The sequence below is a fragment of the Schistocerca gregaria genome, chromosome X, assembly GCF_023897955.1.
Source record: "Schistocerca gregaria isolate iqSchGreg1 chromosome X, iqSchGreg1.2, whole genome shotgun sequence".
Lineage (NCBI taxonomy): Eukaryota > Metazoa > Arthropoda > Insecta > Orthoptera > Acrididae > Schistocerca > Schistocerca gregaria.
The window spans coordinates 830,752,598-830,770,357 of record NC_064931.1 but is presented as its reverse complement, the minus strand read 5'-3'; the positions used below and the strand labels follow the sequence as shown (position 1 = coordinate 830,770,357).

Sequence of the window (17,760 nt, the reverse complement as noted above, 5' to 3'; positions counted from 1 at the left end):
GAGGACACTATTCCAGCCTCGCTCTATTGTCTTCAGTTTCATGACCTTCACATGGAACTTCGCAATAGTACCTTTTTTGTACACTGATGGCTCTCACACTGACCTTGGTATCAGGTGTGCCTTCGTCATTGGTGCCCACATCTTTTGATAATGACTTCTGGCTCACTACTTAGTATCTACAGCCGAGCTCTTTGCCCTCTATCAGGCCACGTAGTACATCCTCTGCTCAGAAACTCTCAGCACCCTTCAAAGTCTGTGTGTGCTGTACGTCACCCATCCCTTAGTGCAACAGGTCCAGGAAAATTGTCACTTGCTCACTCCTGATGGAGCTACTGTGATGTTTATGTGGGTTCCTGGTCACATCAGTCTGCCAGGAAATGAGGCTGCTGATGCTGCTGCCAAACCTGCAATCCTCGTACGTCAGCCCACAGGTTCTTATGTTCCCTCTGATAATACCTCAGTTGCCATCTGTCAGGAGGTGGTGTCCCTTTGGCATTGTCATTGGTTCTCCCTCCATTGGAATAAGCTCCTGATAATTAATCTCTCCCAGTGGCTTGGATGACTTTCTCTCAGCCCTCAGGAGGAGGTCATTTTAAACTAGGTTGCATATTGGGCACTGCCTTTTTAGCCATCATAATTTGATAAGTGGCACTCCGCCACCACTTTGTACACATTGCACTTAACTTTTAACTGTCTGCCACTTCCTGATGGAATGCCCATTTTTTAACTGTTTATGTTCTCACTTGGGTATGCTGTCTGAATTATCGGCCGTTTTAGCAAATGACGTGCAGGCTGTCGACCTTGTCATACTTTTTATCCATCAAAGCAATATGGCAAAGGCCATTTAATTTTTAGTTTTGGGCCTCCGTTTCTGTATGGTGTCATTTGTAGCCCTTTCTCTTCATCCTTCTTTTTAGCTGTCTTCTTGTATGTCAATTGGGATTGACATATAGTCGTTTTTTAACTCTTCTTTGTCTTCGTGTTCTAAAGTTGTGTGTGTATGACTCCATTTGTTTTTACACCCTAAAACAAAACAAACAAACAACTGTAGTGCAACCCATTGTTGGCCTCTTCCCAGAGCAACACCCAGTTCTCCAGTTGATTCAAACTACATCATCATAGCAGGTAGAGAAAAAGGACACTTCCATAATTCTTTCAGCCATATTGTCAAAGTACAGCTGTAGCATTACTGCTGTTTTGATAATAGAGCTTCACCAATAATTCCCTGCTCCATTTGTCAAAGCTCAAGTCAACAAGCGCATTGTGACTGGTCAGGTGTGTGAAACTATGAAACACGATTACTGATCATGGCACCAGTTGGCCATAGTTGGATCCGGATGGTGGCACTGTGACAAATGGTAATTATGCACCCCATACTCTGGACATTAACGCTACCAAGTTTGGTTCTCATATGGTAATTAGCTTCCATTCTATAACATGTTAAACAGGGAAAATTTAATTGTAACCTCCCGGTATTGCTGCCAGCTTTTACTGTGATAATTTTGATTAAGATTTCAGTAAGGGAGCATCAATTCCTACAGATAGTGTCGGAAAGTCCATGCGGCTTTTCGAAGATGATGCTGTAGTATACAGAGCAGTTGCAGCATTAGAAAATTGCAGCAAAATGGAGGAAGATCTGCAGCGGATAGGCACTTGGTGCAGGGAGCGGCAACTGACCCTTAACATAGACAAATGTAATGTATAGACAAATGTAATGTATTGTGAATACATAGAAAGAAGGATCCTTTATTGTATGATTATGTGATAGCAGAACAAACACTGGTAGCAGTTACTTCTGTAAAATATCTGGGAGTATGCGTGCGGAATGATTTGAAGTGGAATAATCATAAAAAATTAATTGTTGGTAAGGCGGGTGCCAGGTTGAGATTCATTGGGAGAGTCCTTAGAAAATGTGGTCCACCAACAAAGGAGGTGGCTTAGAAAACACTCATTCAACCTATACTTGAGTACTGCTCATCAGTGTGGCATCTGTACCAGGTCGAGTTGACAGAGGAGATAGAGAAGATCCAAACAAAAGCAGCATGTTTCGTCACAGGGTTATTTGGTAAGCGTTACGGAGATGTTTAGCAAACTCAAGTGGCAGAGTCTGCAAGAGAGGTGCTCTGCATCGTGGTGTAGCTCTCTGTCTAGGTTTTAAGAGGGTGCATTTCTGGATGAGGTATTGAATATATTGCTTTCCCCTACTTGTAACTCCCAAGGAGATCATGAATGTAAAATTAGAGAGATTTGAGCGTGCACGGAAGCTTTCTGGCAGTCGTTCTTCCCACGATTCATACGCGACTGGAAAAGGAAAGGGAGGTCATGACAGTGGCACGTAAAGTGCCCTCTGCCACATACTGTTGGGTGGCCTGCGGAGTATAAATGTAGATGTATATGTAGATCTATCAAAGTTGACATCTATCTGGCTCATTCTATTGAAAAGTCTTAAGTTACTGCATCCTAGGTTTTTTCCTTCTTTTCTGGACTGCAGACTTTTGAAGCCACTATTGCAGTTTGCATTAAAGACGTTGAAGGGGTAGTCAGGAAAACAGATGGGAAGCAAAACAAGCTTTACATCAAATCAAATTTTGTGCATTTCCGTTCAGCAAAAACAATGTTCTTAGCCACAGGTGAAGAAGTGGGTGTTCCAGTTTTTAAAGTGGCAAAGATCAAATACTGATTTTGAGCATTGAAGATGACAAAAATAGTTTGTGGTAGAAATGTAAAAAAGCTCTCAACTTAATATTTCATTCATAATTTCTTCACTTAGGCATACACTGTCACTTCCTGTAACACAGAAAGGTCATTTTATGTGTAACTAAATGTTCTGTTGGTAAACACTTGAGTGTAAGAGAAGAAAAGTGGGGGAAATTGGTGATTGTGTACTGTTTCAGAAGAAAGTAGAAATAAATATAGAACTGATACTGCATACTTTTATTGTTTTGCTGCATTATTATGCATGTTTAATGATATGATATTGTATGAATGCATGCAAGTTTTATTATGTAATAGCGCATGAAAATCTGGGCTCTAGTAATAACATTGTCAGTAAATTAGTAACTAAAGGTATTAACTCACTAAATAGTTCAGGTGCTGAGTCATTGATAGATACATAAAGGAGGCAGGGAACCCTGCTAGCTGTCAGATGGAGTCTAACACACAGTTCAGTCTGCAAGGAAGTTTCAAAACTATGCACAAGCACGTTCAGAGTGAAAAAAAGATTCTGAAGGCAAAATTTAATAATGCTGTTGATTGATCTTAATTGTTACAGTTTTTACATATTTTTCTGAAGCCTAAAATAGTAGAATTTGCAAAAATGTAAGGAGGAAATGGACAAAGTTTCTAAGTAACACATCATCTATAACCTCCCTGAATGGTCAACTACTTTATCTTCAGAAAAGCCACAAACAGTTTTAGCTACTTCGATGCATATTTACAATTGTGATAATGCACTTGGTAATACTTAACTGAGTAGAACTATTGTTGTTGTTATTGTTGTTGTTTTTATGATGATGATGGTGGTGTTGATGGTGGTAATTTTGACTTTGGGTTCATAATCCTGATTTACAAAAAAATCATCAGGTAGTGCTTATTTCTGTAACTCACATGGCTATGTTATTTCATTCTCTTCATTTTCTTTGTGCAGTTGTGCAGTTACTCTGACCAATGTCGTGTTTTTTAACAGCTGAGCCGTATGCTGAATCATTTAGACAGAAGAAATTTTTTAAAGCGAGCAGATGGCCCAGATATCAAAATGAATCAGGTATGTATTCACTACACCTATGCTTTAGTCATGGTTGCAATTAGTATTTCAGTAAGTGATTTCTGTAAATATTGACAGGATATTGCTTTAAGCTTTGCTTTGTCTACATTGTAGCTACAATTTTGTTAAAATGCAGTGAAATACAGTAAAACCTAGTATTAATGGATCTGCTTTTAAGGAAATCCCACTTTTAAGGAATACTTTTGTTGGTCCCATTGATAAAGCCATAAAAACAGTGTTCCTGAAATTCAGTTTTAATGAATTGCGCTTTCTTTTAAATACCGCTTTTAAGGAATAAGTGTGTTGCAATTCTCAAATTAAAATACGGTTTGCAGCTGCACTTCTTATTTTTTGACATTAAATAGTCACTTTAGGCTTTGATCATATGTATTCTTAAAATCAATGTCTGTGTTAGTGTTCAGATATTGGTCTCGTATCGATAGTTGTGAAGTTATCAAGATTGGTGAATGTTAAATTGGTCATTTGAAAACACAATTCTTCCGCACTACCACACTCCAACTGTCATGTCTGATGCTATAAAGTGACAGCATTAAGTGTATACTGTAGTTGTGTAGACTACTTACAATAGTGTTTTTGTACGTGTAATGTGGCCAGCAAATGAAGAAAAGTTGGTGGTGACAGTGGTGGTGACGATGATGATGATGATGTGGACTCACAAACATAAAGTTTTTCTGCAGCTGTGGAAGGACTTGAGACAGTTAGAAGGTATTTCTCATCCTTGGTTGTGGATGAGTCAGTTCTTAACAATATGAACCAACTGGAACAACAACTTCTAGGTGTATGCTGTGCTGGAAGGAAGCAGCAGACTACTCTTCTAGTTTTTTCTTTCAGAAATAAAGACAGTATAGCAGTTTTATTCATTATTGTGAAATCTAATTCATTGAGTGCCATTAGCTAAATAAAATTTTCTCCTTTCAAATCAAGACACTAGTTGATGCCTTTTGATGTGACCTAACATCCAAAATATCTTGAAATTTAAAAAAAAGTATTATAAATATATCGAGTAGTTTTAAATTTGCCAAGAAACATTTTCATGTTCACTGTATTTTTGTATACAGCACAAGGTGAGTTTGTGATTATGGAGTATTTATATGGCCTAAATAGCCTAGGTTCCAATTTTGATTCTGGAACACTTATTTAGTGCATTTTGACCTAAACACTTATTTAAAGAAAACTCTCTTTTAAGGAACAAATTTTTTGGTGCCCTGAGATTCGTTAAAAAGGGGTTTTACCATATTATTTTTTACTTCTTACACGGGAACTTCATCAACTTGACACTATTTTCTTGAGTAAAAGTGCGTGAGCTGGGTATCTGCCCTAGCAACTGATCTCGTGCAAAACTTTGGCCCGTTATGCGGATACTATGCAGGCATGGCCGTCTCAACATGCAGCTTTTAAACATTCGTGTGCATAGGTTGTTTGTCATGCACCCAGCTTCACTGTGGTCATGTAATGCCCTAACGTGAGATACTGTGCACTTAGTTTAGGAAGAGGTTTGTGTTCACCATCTTGGTGAACCTACGAGCTGTCATGCAACCCTTTTGAGCAGTATGGAATGACAACTAAACTGCAATCATTAAATGTCAAGGAACTAGAACTCTTGAAAGTTGTGACCAGTAAGCATCGATATTTGTTGTTATTGGATGAAATGAGCACATGGTGCTTTCTTTATGCTTATCCTTATATCTTGAAATGTTGTTGCAAATTATCATAAACAACTGCACAGATGAAGATGCGCTAGATATTCAAGAAAATATTGGATTGATGTACAGTGGATGCATACAAGAGGATCATGATGGTGAAAGTAAAGCTTACATTTCACCACCGTCATATTTATTGAACTTTTTCATTGCCTGAACAGGACTGCAGCATGCGATCAAGGACTTCAATGATGGTGGAGGCTGCTTTGGCAATGTAAAGCCATTGAATATCAGTTTCACCTTTTACATAACAGGCTGTTACTTTTTGGAAAGGTGGAAATAAGGGAAATCCATCTTCCTAGACCATCAAGAAGAGTTTTAAATTATTAAAACAGAAAAGGAATCGGTTTGGAATAAATACATTGAAAACCATGGTACTTATCACCAGAAGCTTGCAAAAGTAAATACAACATACAGCAGTAGAGTGTTCAAGACGCAGTGGAGATTGGTGTAAGTGATTCCAAGGCACCTCCCGCATAGGTTTTCACCCTAAAAAGAAATAGAATATTGTGTCATGAAAGGTAAACTATGTTACGATGACAAAAATCTATGCAACGAGGGAGCCATAATAATTAGCTATGAAAAATGTGTCACTGACTAAAGATCTGTTGTGGAAGTGGTTAGTAAACAGAATGTTTACGATATGGATCAGAGTGTATTTAATTTAGAAATGATGCCTGGTCAAACTCTTGCGAGAAAAGGAACAGAAGATGTTGTCACAGTTGTGCAGTCCGCCAGTAACATGACTCGTAGCTACACAATAATGCCAACTCATAGCTTCACAATAATGCCAACAATATCTGCAGATGGACCCTTGCAGTCACCTCTGTTTATTGTTAAAAGAGCGGACTGAATCCTCTGGGCCATGTATCAAACAAAATTTGTTTCACATGGACTGTTTTGTCACTATTGCCTCATCTTTTAGGAAAGTGGACAAGGAACACTTACAGAAGTGGCAAGAAGAGGTGTTTTGTAAAATCATCTGAGAGGATAATGGATCACTTTTAATAGTGGATTCATTTTATGGTCACAAGTGTTGGTCAGTGCTTGGAGTAGAAGATACTGCCATTTCTGTGTTGACAGTACTACAATTTGGCATGAGATATTGCCAACTGCTAGACATACTTGGCTTCTGGGTGTTCCATGGGTTTTTCCAGAGCTTTACCAACTCGGTATGACTTCTGGGTGCTGATGTAAACTTTTGTGAGGGGAACACCATCCTTCGAATGCAGCTGCATCTTCACAGGTAGTTATGCTCAACAGCAGTTAGATCAATCTTCCAGTATGTGTAGTATCAAAGTGGTTACCCCAGTGACCATCAGAATACAGTGAACATCCACTGAAATACTTTTTCAAGCCTGATCAAGTGCTATGCTTATTGTGTCAAAGTGTGCAATTTGTAACTTGTAGCCGGTGTCAAAGTCCCTTTGTTTTTAATCTTTTCATATAGTGATTTATAATTGCAGTGGAAACAAATGAGACCGTTTTTCAACATGTAGTGTAGCATAATTTAATTTTGAATATCATTGATGCATGTTATTTTATTTGATATGTAAAGCTGATAATATTAAAGTGGAGTACACTTGTAAGAGTTACACTATATGGGTTGCATTTCATAGTATTATTCCCTCCTTCACTTTGCTTGCTATTCACATTTCACATTTTGGGGCACTTGGCATTGTCACTTCATTGTGCAGTATATCGCATTTGGGCATTACACGACCACAGTGAAGCGGGGCGCATGACAAACAACGTGAGTACACAAATGTTTAAAAGCTGTACATTGAGAGGACCATACGTGCATAGTATCTGCATAATGGTTTGAATTTACACATGAGTTTGATTGCTAGGGTTGATATCTAGCTCCTGTGTGTGTGTGTGTGTGTGTGTGTGTGTGTGTGTATGTGTGTGTGTGTGTGTGTGTGTGTGTGTGTGTGTGTGTGTTTCCCCCCTCAAGAAAATATGAGCTAGAGTTGATGAAGTTCCTATGCTGGTAGGATCATTTTGATTTTTTGTCATGATGGTAATGTTAGGAAGAAATGAATGTGAAGCTTGGCAGGCAGCATTAATTAATTCTATAGCTACAAAGTTTGTGTTTGAAAGTCCCATGTTATTTAGATGATTTTATTTCAAATTATCACCAGCCTGTGACAGTATTTCATTTTCCAGAATATATATGACTAGAGTCTAGTTTTCCATGCTGATACATGTTGCATGAATTTTTTCATGTTTCGCCATTTTGGGGAGGGTGTAAATGTATTCTTTGAAGATTGCAGGAATTGAGACACTATAATGCTTATTATATCCTATCATGGTTTTGCAATTACATACATGATATCTTCTTTTATTGTTTTTTTTAATAGGAAAACCAAAAGTGCAGAATATGAGTAATTTTGCAAATTTGTTACAGTCTGTAAACTTCATAATGAGATCAGTTGCCCTAGTTCTGCTTGGTAGATGTTGGCAGAAGTCAATATACTTTGTGGCAATAAATTTAAATTGAAAAAAGATACTATTGTTGTTATATGTTGCTGCCCACTGTGTGATGAAGGATGGGAAAGCAATTAAAATATTTTATCCTAACCTTAGCCCATGCTCTACGTCTTATAGCTAAAATGGTAGTCTAAAATTTCACTGTGTGAATACAGTGATACAAATTGTGTAAATGGATGCCCAAAACACAGAGGGTCCATATTGCTGACAGCATTAAGTCATATGGTGATTGTTTTTCCAATTAAAGGTATTCTGAAACACCTGTTCATGTTGCTGGATTTAGAGATATACTGCCAGATATAGCTTTGCCACCAAAACTTGTTTAAACCAGGTGTGGTACCTAGATAAATGCTGCCACATAGTATTGTGATAATTTTGATTAAATTGTCAGTAAGAGACCTATTGAAGTTGACATCTCCTTGTTTCATTGTATTGAAAAGCCTTAAGAGACTGCTTCCAAGGTGTTTTTCTTCATTTTCGGGCTGTACACTTTCGAAGCCCTTAGTTCAGCTTGCATTAAAGATTTGCAAGTGGTGTTCAAGAAAACAGCTTTGAAGCAAGACCAGATTTACATAAAGCCAAATTTAGCATATTTTCCTTTGGCAATAACAAAGTTGTAAGCTGTAGGTGGAGTCTCAGACAGTTACTGAAAAGGTAAAAAATCCTTGCAATCATTGTGTGGAGATGTGTGTGCTGCAGCTTTAAAGATAAAAAAGTTATCAGACCAAAAACTTCTGTCTGGTAAATGCATGGAGGTAAGTGAGGAAAAGTGGGAGAAATTGGTTACTGTGTACTGTTTTAGAAGAAAGTAGAAATAAATATTGAATTGAATATTTTATTGTTTTGCTACCTTATTGTGCATGTTTAATGATATAATATTGTGTGAATACATGCATTTTTCACAGTTTGATAGGGCATGAAAAACTGGGGTCTAGTAATAACATTATGAGTAATTTAATGAGTACAGGTATTAACTCACTAAATACTTCAGGTGTTGAGTAATTGATAGACACATAAAGAAGATAGAGAAACCTACTTCCTTATAGGCAGTGTGGCACACAGTTTAATTTGCTAAGAAGTTTCCAACCCATGCACACTTACCTGCAGAGTGAAAAATAGATTGCAGAGGCAAAATTTAATAATTGTATTGATGGATCTTGATGGTTACATTTTTTACATATGTAGTTGAAGGTAAATCATGAATTTAACCGTTTCACTTCTACACTCATGTATATACAGGTGGCAGTTGCTACACATCAGGTGGTATGCGCATATATATCTACATCTAGATCTACATCCATACTCCACAAGCCACCTGACAGTGTGTGGCGGAGGGTACCCTGAGTACCTCTATCGGTTCTCCCTACTATTCCAGTCTCGTATTGTTCATGGAAAGAAGGATTGTCGGTATGCTTCTGTGTGGGCTCTAATCTCTCTGATTTTATCCTCATGGTCTCTTTGCGAGATATACATAGGAGGGAGCAATATACTGCTTCACTCTTCGGTGAAGGTATGTTCTCGAACCTTTAACAAAAGCCCGTACCGAGGTATTGAACGTCTCTCTTGCAGAGTCTTCCACTGGAGCTTATCTACCATTTCCGTAACGCTTTCGCGATTGCTAAATGATCCTGTAATGCAGCGCGCTGCTCTCCGTTGGATCTTCTCTATCTCTTCTATTAACCCTATCTGTTACGGATCCAACACTGTTGAGCAGTATTCAAGCAGTGGGCGAACAAGCGTACTGTAACCTACTTCCTTTGTTTTCGGATTGCATTTCCTTAGAATTCTTCCAATGAATTTCAGTCTGGCATCTGCTTTACCAACGTTCAATTTTACCTGATCATTCCATTTTAAATTACTCCTAATGTGTACTGCCAGATAATTTATGGAATTAATTGCTTCCAGTTGCTGACCTGCTATTTTGTAGCTAAATGATAAGGGAACTATCTTTTTATGTATCACAGCACATTACACTTGTCTAGATTGAGATTCAATTGCCATTCCCTGCACCATGCGTCAATTCACTGCAGATCCTCCTGCATTTCAGTACAATTTTCCATTGTTACAACCTCTCGATACACCACAGCATCACCTGCAAAAAGCCTCAGCGAACTTCCAATGTCATCCACTAGGTCATTTATGTACACTCCTGGAAATTGAAATAAGAACACCGTGAATTCATTGTCCCAGGAAGGGGAAACTTTATTGACACATTCCTGGGGTCAGATACATCACATGATCACACTGACAGAACCACAGGCACATAGACACAGGCAAAAGAGCATGCACAATGTCGGCACTAGTACAGTGTATATCCACCTTTCGCAGTAATGCAGGCTGCTATTCTCCCATGGAGACGATCGTAGAGATGCTGGATGTAGTCCTGTGGAACGGCTTGCGATGCCATTTCCACCTGGCGCCTCAGTTGGACCAGCGTTCGTGCTGGACGTGCAGACTGTGTGAGACGACACTTCATCCAGTCCCAAACATGCTCAATGGGGGACAGATCCGGAGATCTTGCTGGCCAGGATAGTGGACTTACACCTTCTAGAGCACGTTGGGTGGCATGGGATACATGCGGACGTGCATTGTCCTGTTGGAACAGCAAGTTCCCTTGCCGGTCTAGGAATGGTAGAACGATGGGTTCGATGACGGTTTGGATGTACCGTGCACTATTCAGTATCCCCTCAATGATCACCAGAGGTGTACGGCCAGTGTAGGAGATCGCTCCCCACACCATGATGCCGGGTGTTGGCACTGTGTGCCTCGGTCGTATGCAGTCCTGATTGTGGCGCTCACCTGCACGGCGCCAAACACGCATACGACCATCATTGGCACCAAGGCAGAAGCGACTCTCATCGCTGAAGATGACACGTCTCCATTCGTCCCTCCATTCACGCCTGTCGCGACACCACTGGAGGCCGGCTGCACGATGTTGGGGCGTGAGCGGGACCGTAGCCCAGCTTCATGGAGACGGTTGCAAATGGTCCTCGCCGATACCCCAGGAGCAACAGTGTCCCTAATTTGCTGGGAAGTGGCGGTGCGGTCCCCTACAGCACTGCGTAGGATCCTACGGTCTAGGCGTGCATCCGTGCGTCGCTGCGGTCCGGTCCCAGGTCGACGGGCACGTGCACCTTCCGCCGACCATTGACGACAACATTGATGTACTGTGGAGACCTCACGCCCCACGTGTTGAGCAATTCGGCGGTACGTCCACCCGGCCTCCCGCATGCCCACTATACGCCCTCGCTCAAAGTCAGTCAACTGCCCATACGGTTCACGTCCACGCTGTCGGGGCATGCTACCAGTGTTAAAGACTGCGATGGAGCTCCGTATGCCACGGCAAACTGGCTGACACTGACGGCGGTGGTGCACAAATGCTGCGCAGCTAGCGCCATTCGACGGCCAACACCGCAGTTCCTGGTGTGTCCGCTGTGCCGTGCGTGTGATCATTGCTTGTACAGCCCTCTCGCAGTGTTCGGAGCAAGTATGGTGGGTCTGACACACTGGTGTCAATGTGCTTTTTTTTCCATTTCCAGGAGTGTATATTGTGAATAGCAACGGTCCTATGACACTCCCCTGCGGCACACCTGAAATCACTCTTACTTCGGAAGACTTCTCTCCATTGAGAATGACATGCTGCGTTCTGTTACCTAGGAACTCTTCAATCCAATCACACAATTGGTCTGACAGTCCATATGCTCTTACTTTGTTCATTAAACAACTGTGGGGAACTGTATCGAACGCCTTGCGGAAGTCAAGAAACACGGCATCTACCTGTGAACCCATGTCTATGGCTCTCCGAGTCTCGTGGATGAATAGTGCGAGCTGGGGTGTGAAGTGTGAAGTTCCCTTTGCTTCCGCAGCAGTTTCCTAACTCGGTTGTTGTACCACGGTGGCTCTTTTCCATCTCTTACGATCTTGCTTGGCACATACTCATCTAACGTGTTTTGTACGATGGTTTTGAACTTTGTCCACTGATCCTCAACACTATCTGTACTTGAGACAAAACTTTTGTGTTGAGCCGTCAGGTACTCTGTAATCTGCTTTTTGTCACTTTTGCTAAACAGAAAAATCTTCCTACCTTTTTTTAATATTTCTATTTACTGCTGAAAGCATCGATGCAGTAACCGCTTTATGATTGCTGATTCCCTGTTCTGCGTTAACTGTTTCAAATAGTTCGGGTCTGTTTGTCACCAGAAGGTCTAATATGTGATTGCCACAAGTCGGTTGTCTGTTTAACTGCTCAACTTTTCAGTTTTGTATGCTTCACTTGTCTTTCATTGGTTTCTTAAATATCTTTGCCCTGATGAGTACTGTTCTGCGTTAGGTGTGTTTACCTCAGTCCATGCCAAAACTGCTTTGTAGTACTGTGTTATTCATGGTTGTTCGTGTGATTCAGTGTACACATTGGCATCTTTGTCTTATACTGTTATTAGTGAAAGAGAGGTTTCAGCATTAAATGAGCTATCTAGTGTATTGGGGAGTGAAGGTGAAGATCATAGTTTTAATAATGTAGACAGTGATATAAGTAATAATGAAGCTCCAGTACTTTTTTATTCTGGTTATGCATGCATATATGAGAATTCATATCAATTTGTCCCATCCATACCTGGAGGAAAATAAGAGCATCAAAGATATTTCTGCATTTGTTTAAGAAACCAGTTGGCTTCAAAATAAAGGAAGGAGGCAAGATATCAATTTTCAGAGTGTAATGTCTTTTTATATATTTTAATTGTTTCCAGAAGTAGCCCTATGTAGATGAAACTATAAGTAACTGTTCTTGTAAAACAGTAAAAATAAATATGTGTGAGTTACATTTATATTCCCATGAGTTTAACTGCTTATTCATGACCTAAACAGTGAATAAGGTGGGCAGGGGGGGGGGGGGGGGGGGGGAGTCTGTGAGAAAATCTGTTTCTGGCACTGCCTTCTCGGCACTGTGTGAAAGGATTAATGCAACTTCAAGCTTTAAACCAAGAAATTGGTGTACAAAGCATGGTGGATAGTGGGAATAGTTCAGCATTACAGATTTAAATGATCTGATACAAGAATGTATGGATATTGTTGTGTCAGGTATATTGCTTCATATGCTATAACAAGACACTGTGCACTGTGATAAACAGTTTTTTTTTTTTTTTTTTTTTTTTTTTTTTTTTTTTTTTTTTTTTTTTTTTCTCACAGTGTGGAAAGTCCTGTGACAGAAGCTGTCTCTGAAACCATTCAAATTGGAGGTAGTGCAGAAGCTCAGTGATGATGACAAAGACAAGCATTTTGAATTTTGTTTGCAGTTGCAACAATTGAATGAGGATGGGTTTGGTATTTTTGATTGCTTAATTTTTAACGACAAAGCCACTTTACACACCAGTGGGAAGTGAATAGGCATAATTTTCAAAATTTGGATACAAAGCATCCACAATACACACAAATGCACTGAATTTGAGTGTGATTCCCCAAAGGTAAATGTTTTTTGTTCCTTGTCAGGTCGAAAACTGTACAGGCCATTCTTCTTTGCTGAGAGAACTGTCCCTGGATATTCCTACTTGGACATGTTGCTGGTATGGCTGGTGCCTCAACTGCAATCAGACTCTCTGTCAATCTTTCAGCAGGATGGGGCTCCACCCATTTTTCATCGTGAAGTTCATGGGTACCTGAGACAGATTTGCTGCATCGATGGATTGGCTGTTCTACAGAAGGGGACAGCTATTTTATGAAATGGCCTCCCCAAACACCAGATCTCACTCTGTGTGACTTTTTTCTGTGGGGACACATTAAAGATCAGGTGTATGTACTGCCTCTACCATGTAATGTAGCAGAGCTCCAGGAGAGAACATGGGAAGTGACTGCAACAATCGACAATGCCATGCTGGGACAGGTATGGCAAGAATTTGATTACAGTACTGATGACTGCCAGGTCACTCATGGTGCACATATCAAATGTTGGTAAAAAAAACTTTCAGAGTATCTCTTCAAAATGCAATATGTATGACATCTGTACAATGTTTAGTTCTTGTGCAATAAATAATTGAAAGTGTTCCCGGACTTTATGTACACCCTGTAGTGCTTCAATTTACTTTTTACAATCCAGATTTCAAAAAAAGCAATCATCAATACTTAATGTCAAATGAATTTCAAATCTCCCTCCACCTTCCTTGAGCAGTCAGCCAGCAGCTGGCACATCATCTTTAAAGTGCTGGTGATGCAAGAGTGACAGTTCATGCATTCATTTTTTTCATTCACATATCATGTTCTGTAAATCCCAACATGGAGGAGAGCCTTCAGGGGTGTGAAATGGGTCTAGTTATACATTAACAGGCAAAAGCAACCTCTGATGACTACAAACCAAATAATGTGTCCCAGTCAACACGAAATAAATGAGCTTTATTTATACTCAAACTGAACACAACAAAATAGTCATTTGGACTTGAATACACACCACTTTGTTCCAATCCACTGACATTGCACTGGACGACTTCATACAATGGTGATGTTGATGTGGCAGTATTGGTGGAGACTGTTAGAGCTTGAAGATGGTCCAGGAGATAGACATGGCTGTGTGGATGAGATGGATCCCTTACATGGGCCAATAACACAGCCAACAGAGTAGGGAGTGACAGTGAGTTGCACACCACAGATGGGCTGCAGGTGGGGCCGATGGTGGGCGCAGTATAGAGAACTGGGATGAGATGCCAAGTGTGGAGTAAAGGCATCAGTGGCCATTATGGAGAATTCAGGGCATGGCTCAGAGCAAAGGCATCAGCAGCCAGTATTATGAACACTCACAGGACACAGAGCGAAGCCCCATTCACATGTCTGCACATATGACAGCACTGGGCAACAAGGGCCCTGATTGAGGGATGGGCAATAACAATTGGCACTATGGCCTGGAGAGCACTAATTGTGGTGTCCATTGCACCTCCAGTGGTGAGACTTGCACCATGTATTACTGTGTCATTTGTCAAAGATGTGGCTTACACACTTTGATAATGTTTGGTATTATAGGGTTTACGCTGCATATCTACGATTGGGTTGCCAGTGGTCTGGATAGATAGCACCTTGCAGTACATGACTGTTTTTCATACTAGTGTATCCCAGGGGGATACTATATATACCAACTAACAAAGTATGACTAGCTGTAATCTACTCAAACTGATAATTATGGTAATTCTCTCAAATTAATTCCTATATTGATGTTAGAAGAGAAGCAGCTACTCAGAAAAGGTCACCACCCCATACTACTAGGGACCTGTTACTATGTAATACATCAAACAAAGCATTTATGTAACTTTACACTAACAATTGTCAGCTGTCTATATACTGGCAATGTCAAGATCTGTCTAATACAATTATTTGAGTTATGTAGAATTACATTCTTGAGTCCAAGTTTTCTGGTAAATTGTTGGAATAATCATTAATGCAGCATTCTTTTACTTTGGTCTTAAATAACTGGGAAAGTTCAGTTTTTTGCCTGATAACCATTGACAACCTTTTCTAGACTTTTGAATGAGAATATGAAACTTACATCTGAAGACTTAAACCTTAGAATTGGATGGCATAGTCCCCTTTAAGGTCATACAAGACAGAAGGTCTTTCAGAGGTAGAGAGACAGTACAGTCTTTGAATGTACTTAAAAACATTCAAAAACAAAAGGCATCAGTACCTCTAGTTAGAGAGATGCTCCACAGCTAGAAGTTTCTATCAAGGTGGCTTATTCACCTGTTGATGATTCCCCCAGTATGCATGTGGAGAACATGGCACTGCAGACTAAAAGGGTTGGTTATAATATTTGTCAAAATGTAAGGAGAAAATTAACAAAGGGAAGTTTCTAAATAACAAAACATCCATAACATCTCCAACTTGTGCACTATTTTATCTTCATGAAACCCACAAACAGTGTTGGCTACTTTGATGCATATTTGTGATTGTGATAATGTGCTTGTCCTTCAGTAATAAGAAAGTTGCAAACCACAAGTGGAATCTTAGACAATTATTGAAGATGTTGAAAAAATCTTTGCAGCCATTCTGTGGAGAAGGGGGTGTTGCTGCTTTTAAGATAAACATAGTTATCAGAACAGTTCGCAGGTTGGATTTTATGAAGTTGACAAGAAAATATTTTGTGGCTGAAGTGTAAGAGACTCTCAACTTGACCACAAATCATCCAAAATTTCTTCACTTAAGTATGCAACTGTCACATCTTGTGACATTGAAATATCATTTTCTGTGTACAAAAATATTCTGTCTGGTAAACGCATCAGCCTAGTGAAGAAAAGGAGGAGAAATTGATTAGTGTGTGCTGTTTTCTAAGATAGTAAAAATCAATATAGAAGAGAATAACGCAAATTTTTATTGTTTTGCTTCCTTATTGTGCATGTTTGATGATATGATAATGCACCTATGCTTTGTGAATGTGTAGTACATGTAAATCTGGGCGCTAGCAACAACATTATTAATAATTTAACAAGTAAAGGTATTGACTCACTAAATAGTTGATGTGCTCAGAGACTCTCCATAACTTACAATCGAAGTTTTTCACACAGTTTAATATAATAGCATGTTTGAAAACTGTGCAATTAGGTGGGACGCTCATATATATATATATATATATATATATATATATATATATATATATATATATATATATATACACACAGAGTGTTTCAAAAATGACCGGTATATTTGAAACAGCAATAAAAACTAAACGAGCAGCGACAGAAATACACCGTTTGTTGCAATATGCTTGGGACAACAGTACATTTTCAGGCGAACAAACTTTCGAAATTACAGTAGTTACAATTTTCAACAACAGATGGCACTGCAAGTGATGTGAAAGATATAGAAGACAACGCAGTCTGTGGGTGCGCCATTCTGTACGTCGTCTTTCTGCTGTAAGCGTGTGCTGTTCACAACGTGCAAGTGTGCTGTGGACAACATGGTTTATTCCTTAGAACATAGGATTTTTCTGGTGTTGGAATTCCACCGCCTAGAACATAGTGTTGTTGCAACAAGACGAAGTTTTCAACGGAGGTTTAATGTAACCAAAGGACCGAAAAGCGATACAATAAAGGATTTGTTTGAAAAATTTCAATGGACTGGGAACGTGACGGATGAACGTGCTGGAAAGGTAGGGCGACCGCGTATGGCAACCACAGAGGGCAACGCGCAGCTGATCCAACAGCGGTCTCGGGTTTCCGTTCGCCATGTTGCAGCTGCGGTCCAAATGACGCCAAAGTCCATGTATCGTCTCATGCACCAGAGTTTACACCTCTATCCATACAAAATTCAAATGCGGCAACCCCTCAGTGCCGCTACCATTGCTGCATGAGAGACATTCGCGAACGATATAGTGCACAGGATTGATGACGGCGATATGCATGTGGGCAGCATTTGGTTTACTGATGAAGCTTATTTTTACCTGAACGGCTTCGTCAATAAACAGAACTGGCGCATATGGGGAACCGAAAAGCCCCATGTTGCAGTCCCATCGTCCCTGCATCCTCAAAAAGTACTGGTCTGGGCCGCCATTTCTTTGAAAGGAATCATTGGCCCATTTTTCAGATCCGAAACGATTACTGCATCACACTATCTGGACATTCTTCATCTGCCTTAGACGACACTGCGAACACCTCATGGTTTATGCAAGATAGTGCCCGGCCACATCGCACGGCCGACGTCTTTAATTTCCTGAATGAATATTTCAATGATCATGTGATTGCTTTGGGCTATCCGAAACATACAGAAGGTGGCATGGATTGGCCTCCCTATTCGCCAGACATGAACCCCTGT

At 40.1% G+C, this 17,760-nt stretch overlaps 1 protein-coding gene across 2 annotated transcripts in view; it reads left to right on the top strand.

The window, feature by feature from the left end:
• LOC126299334 (uncharacterized) overlaps nucleotides 1-17,760 on the top strand; it is an 864,357-nt gene that overhangs the window by 546,516 nt on the left and 300,081 nt on the right. For both annotated transcript variants that reach the window (XM_049991164.1, XM_049991163.1), the window contains exon 21: nucleotides 3,686-3,763. In XM_049991164.1, coding sequence (XP_049847121.1) covers nucleotides 3,686-3,763 — 78 coding nt within the window. The remainder of the gene's footprint in view (nucleotides 1-3,685; nucleotides 3,764-17,760) is intronic.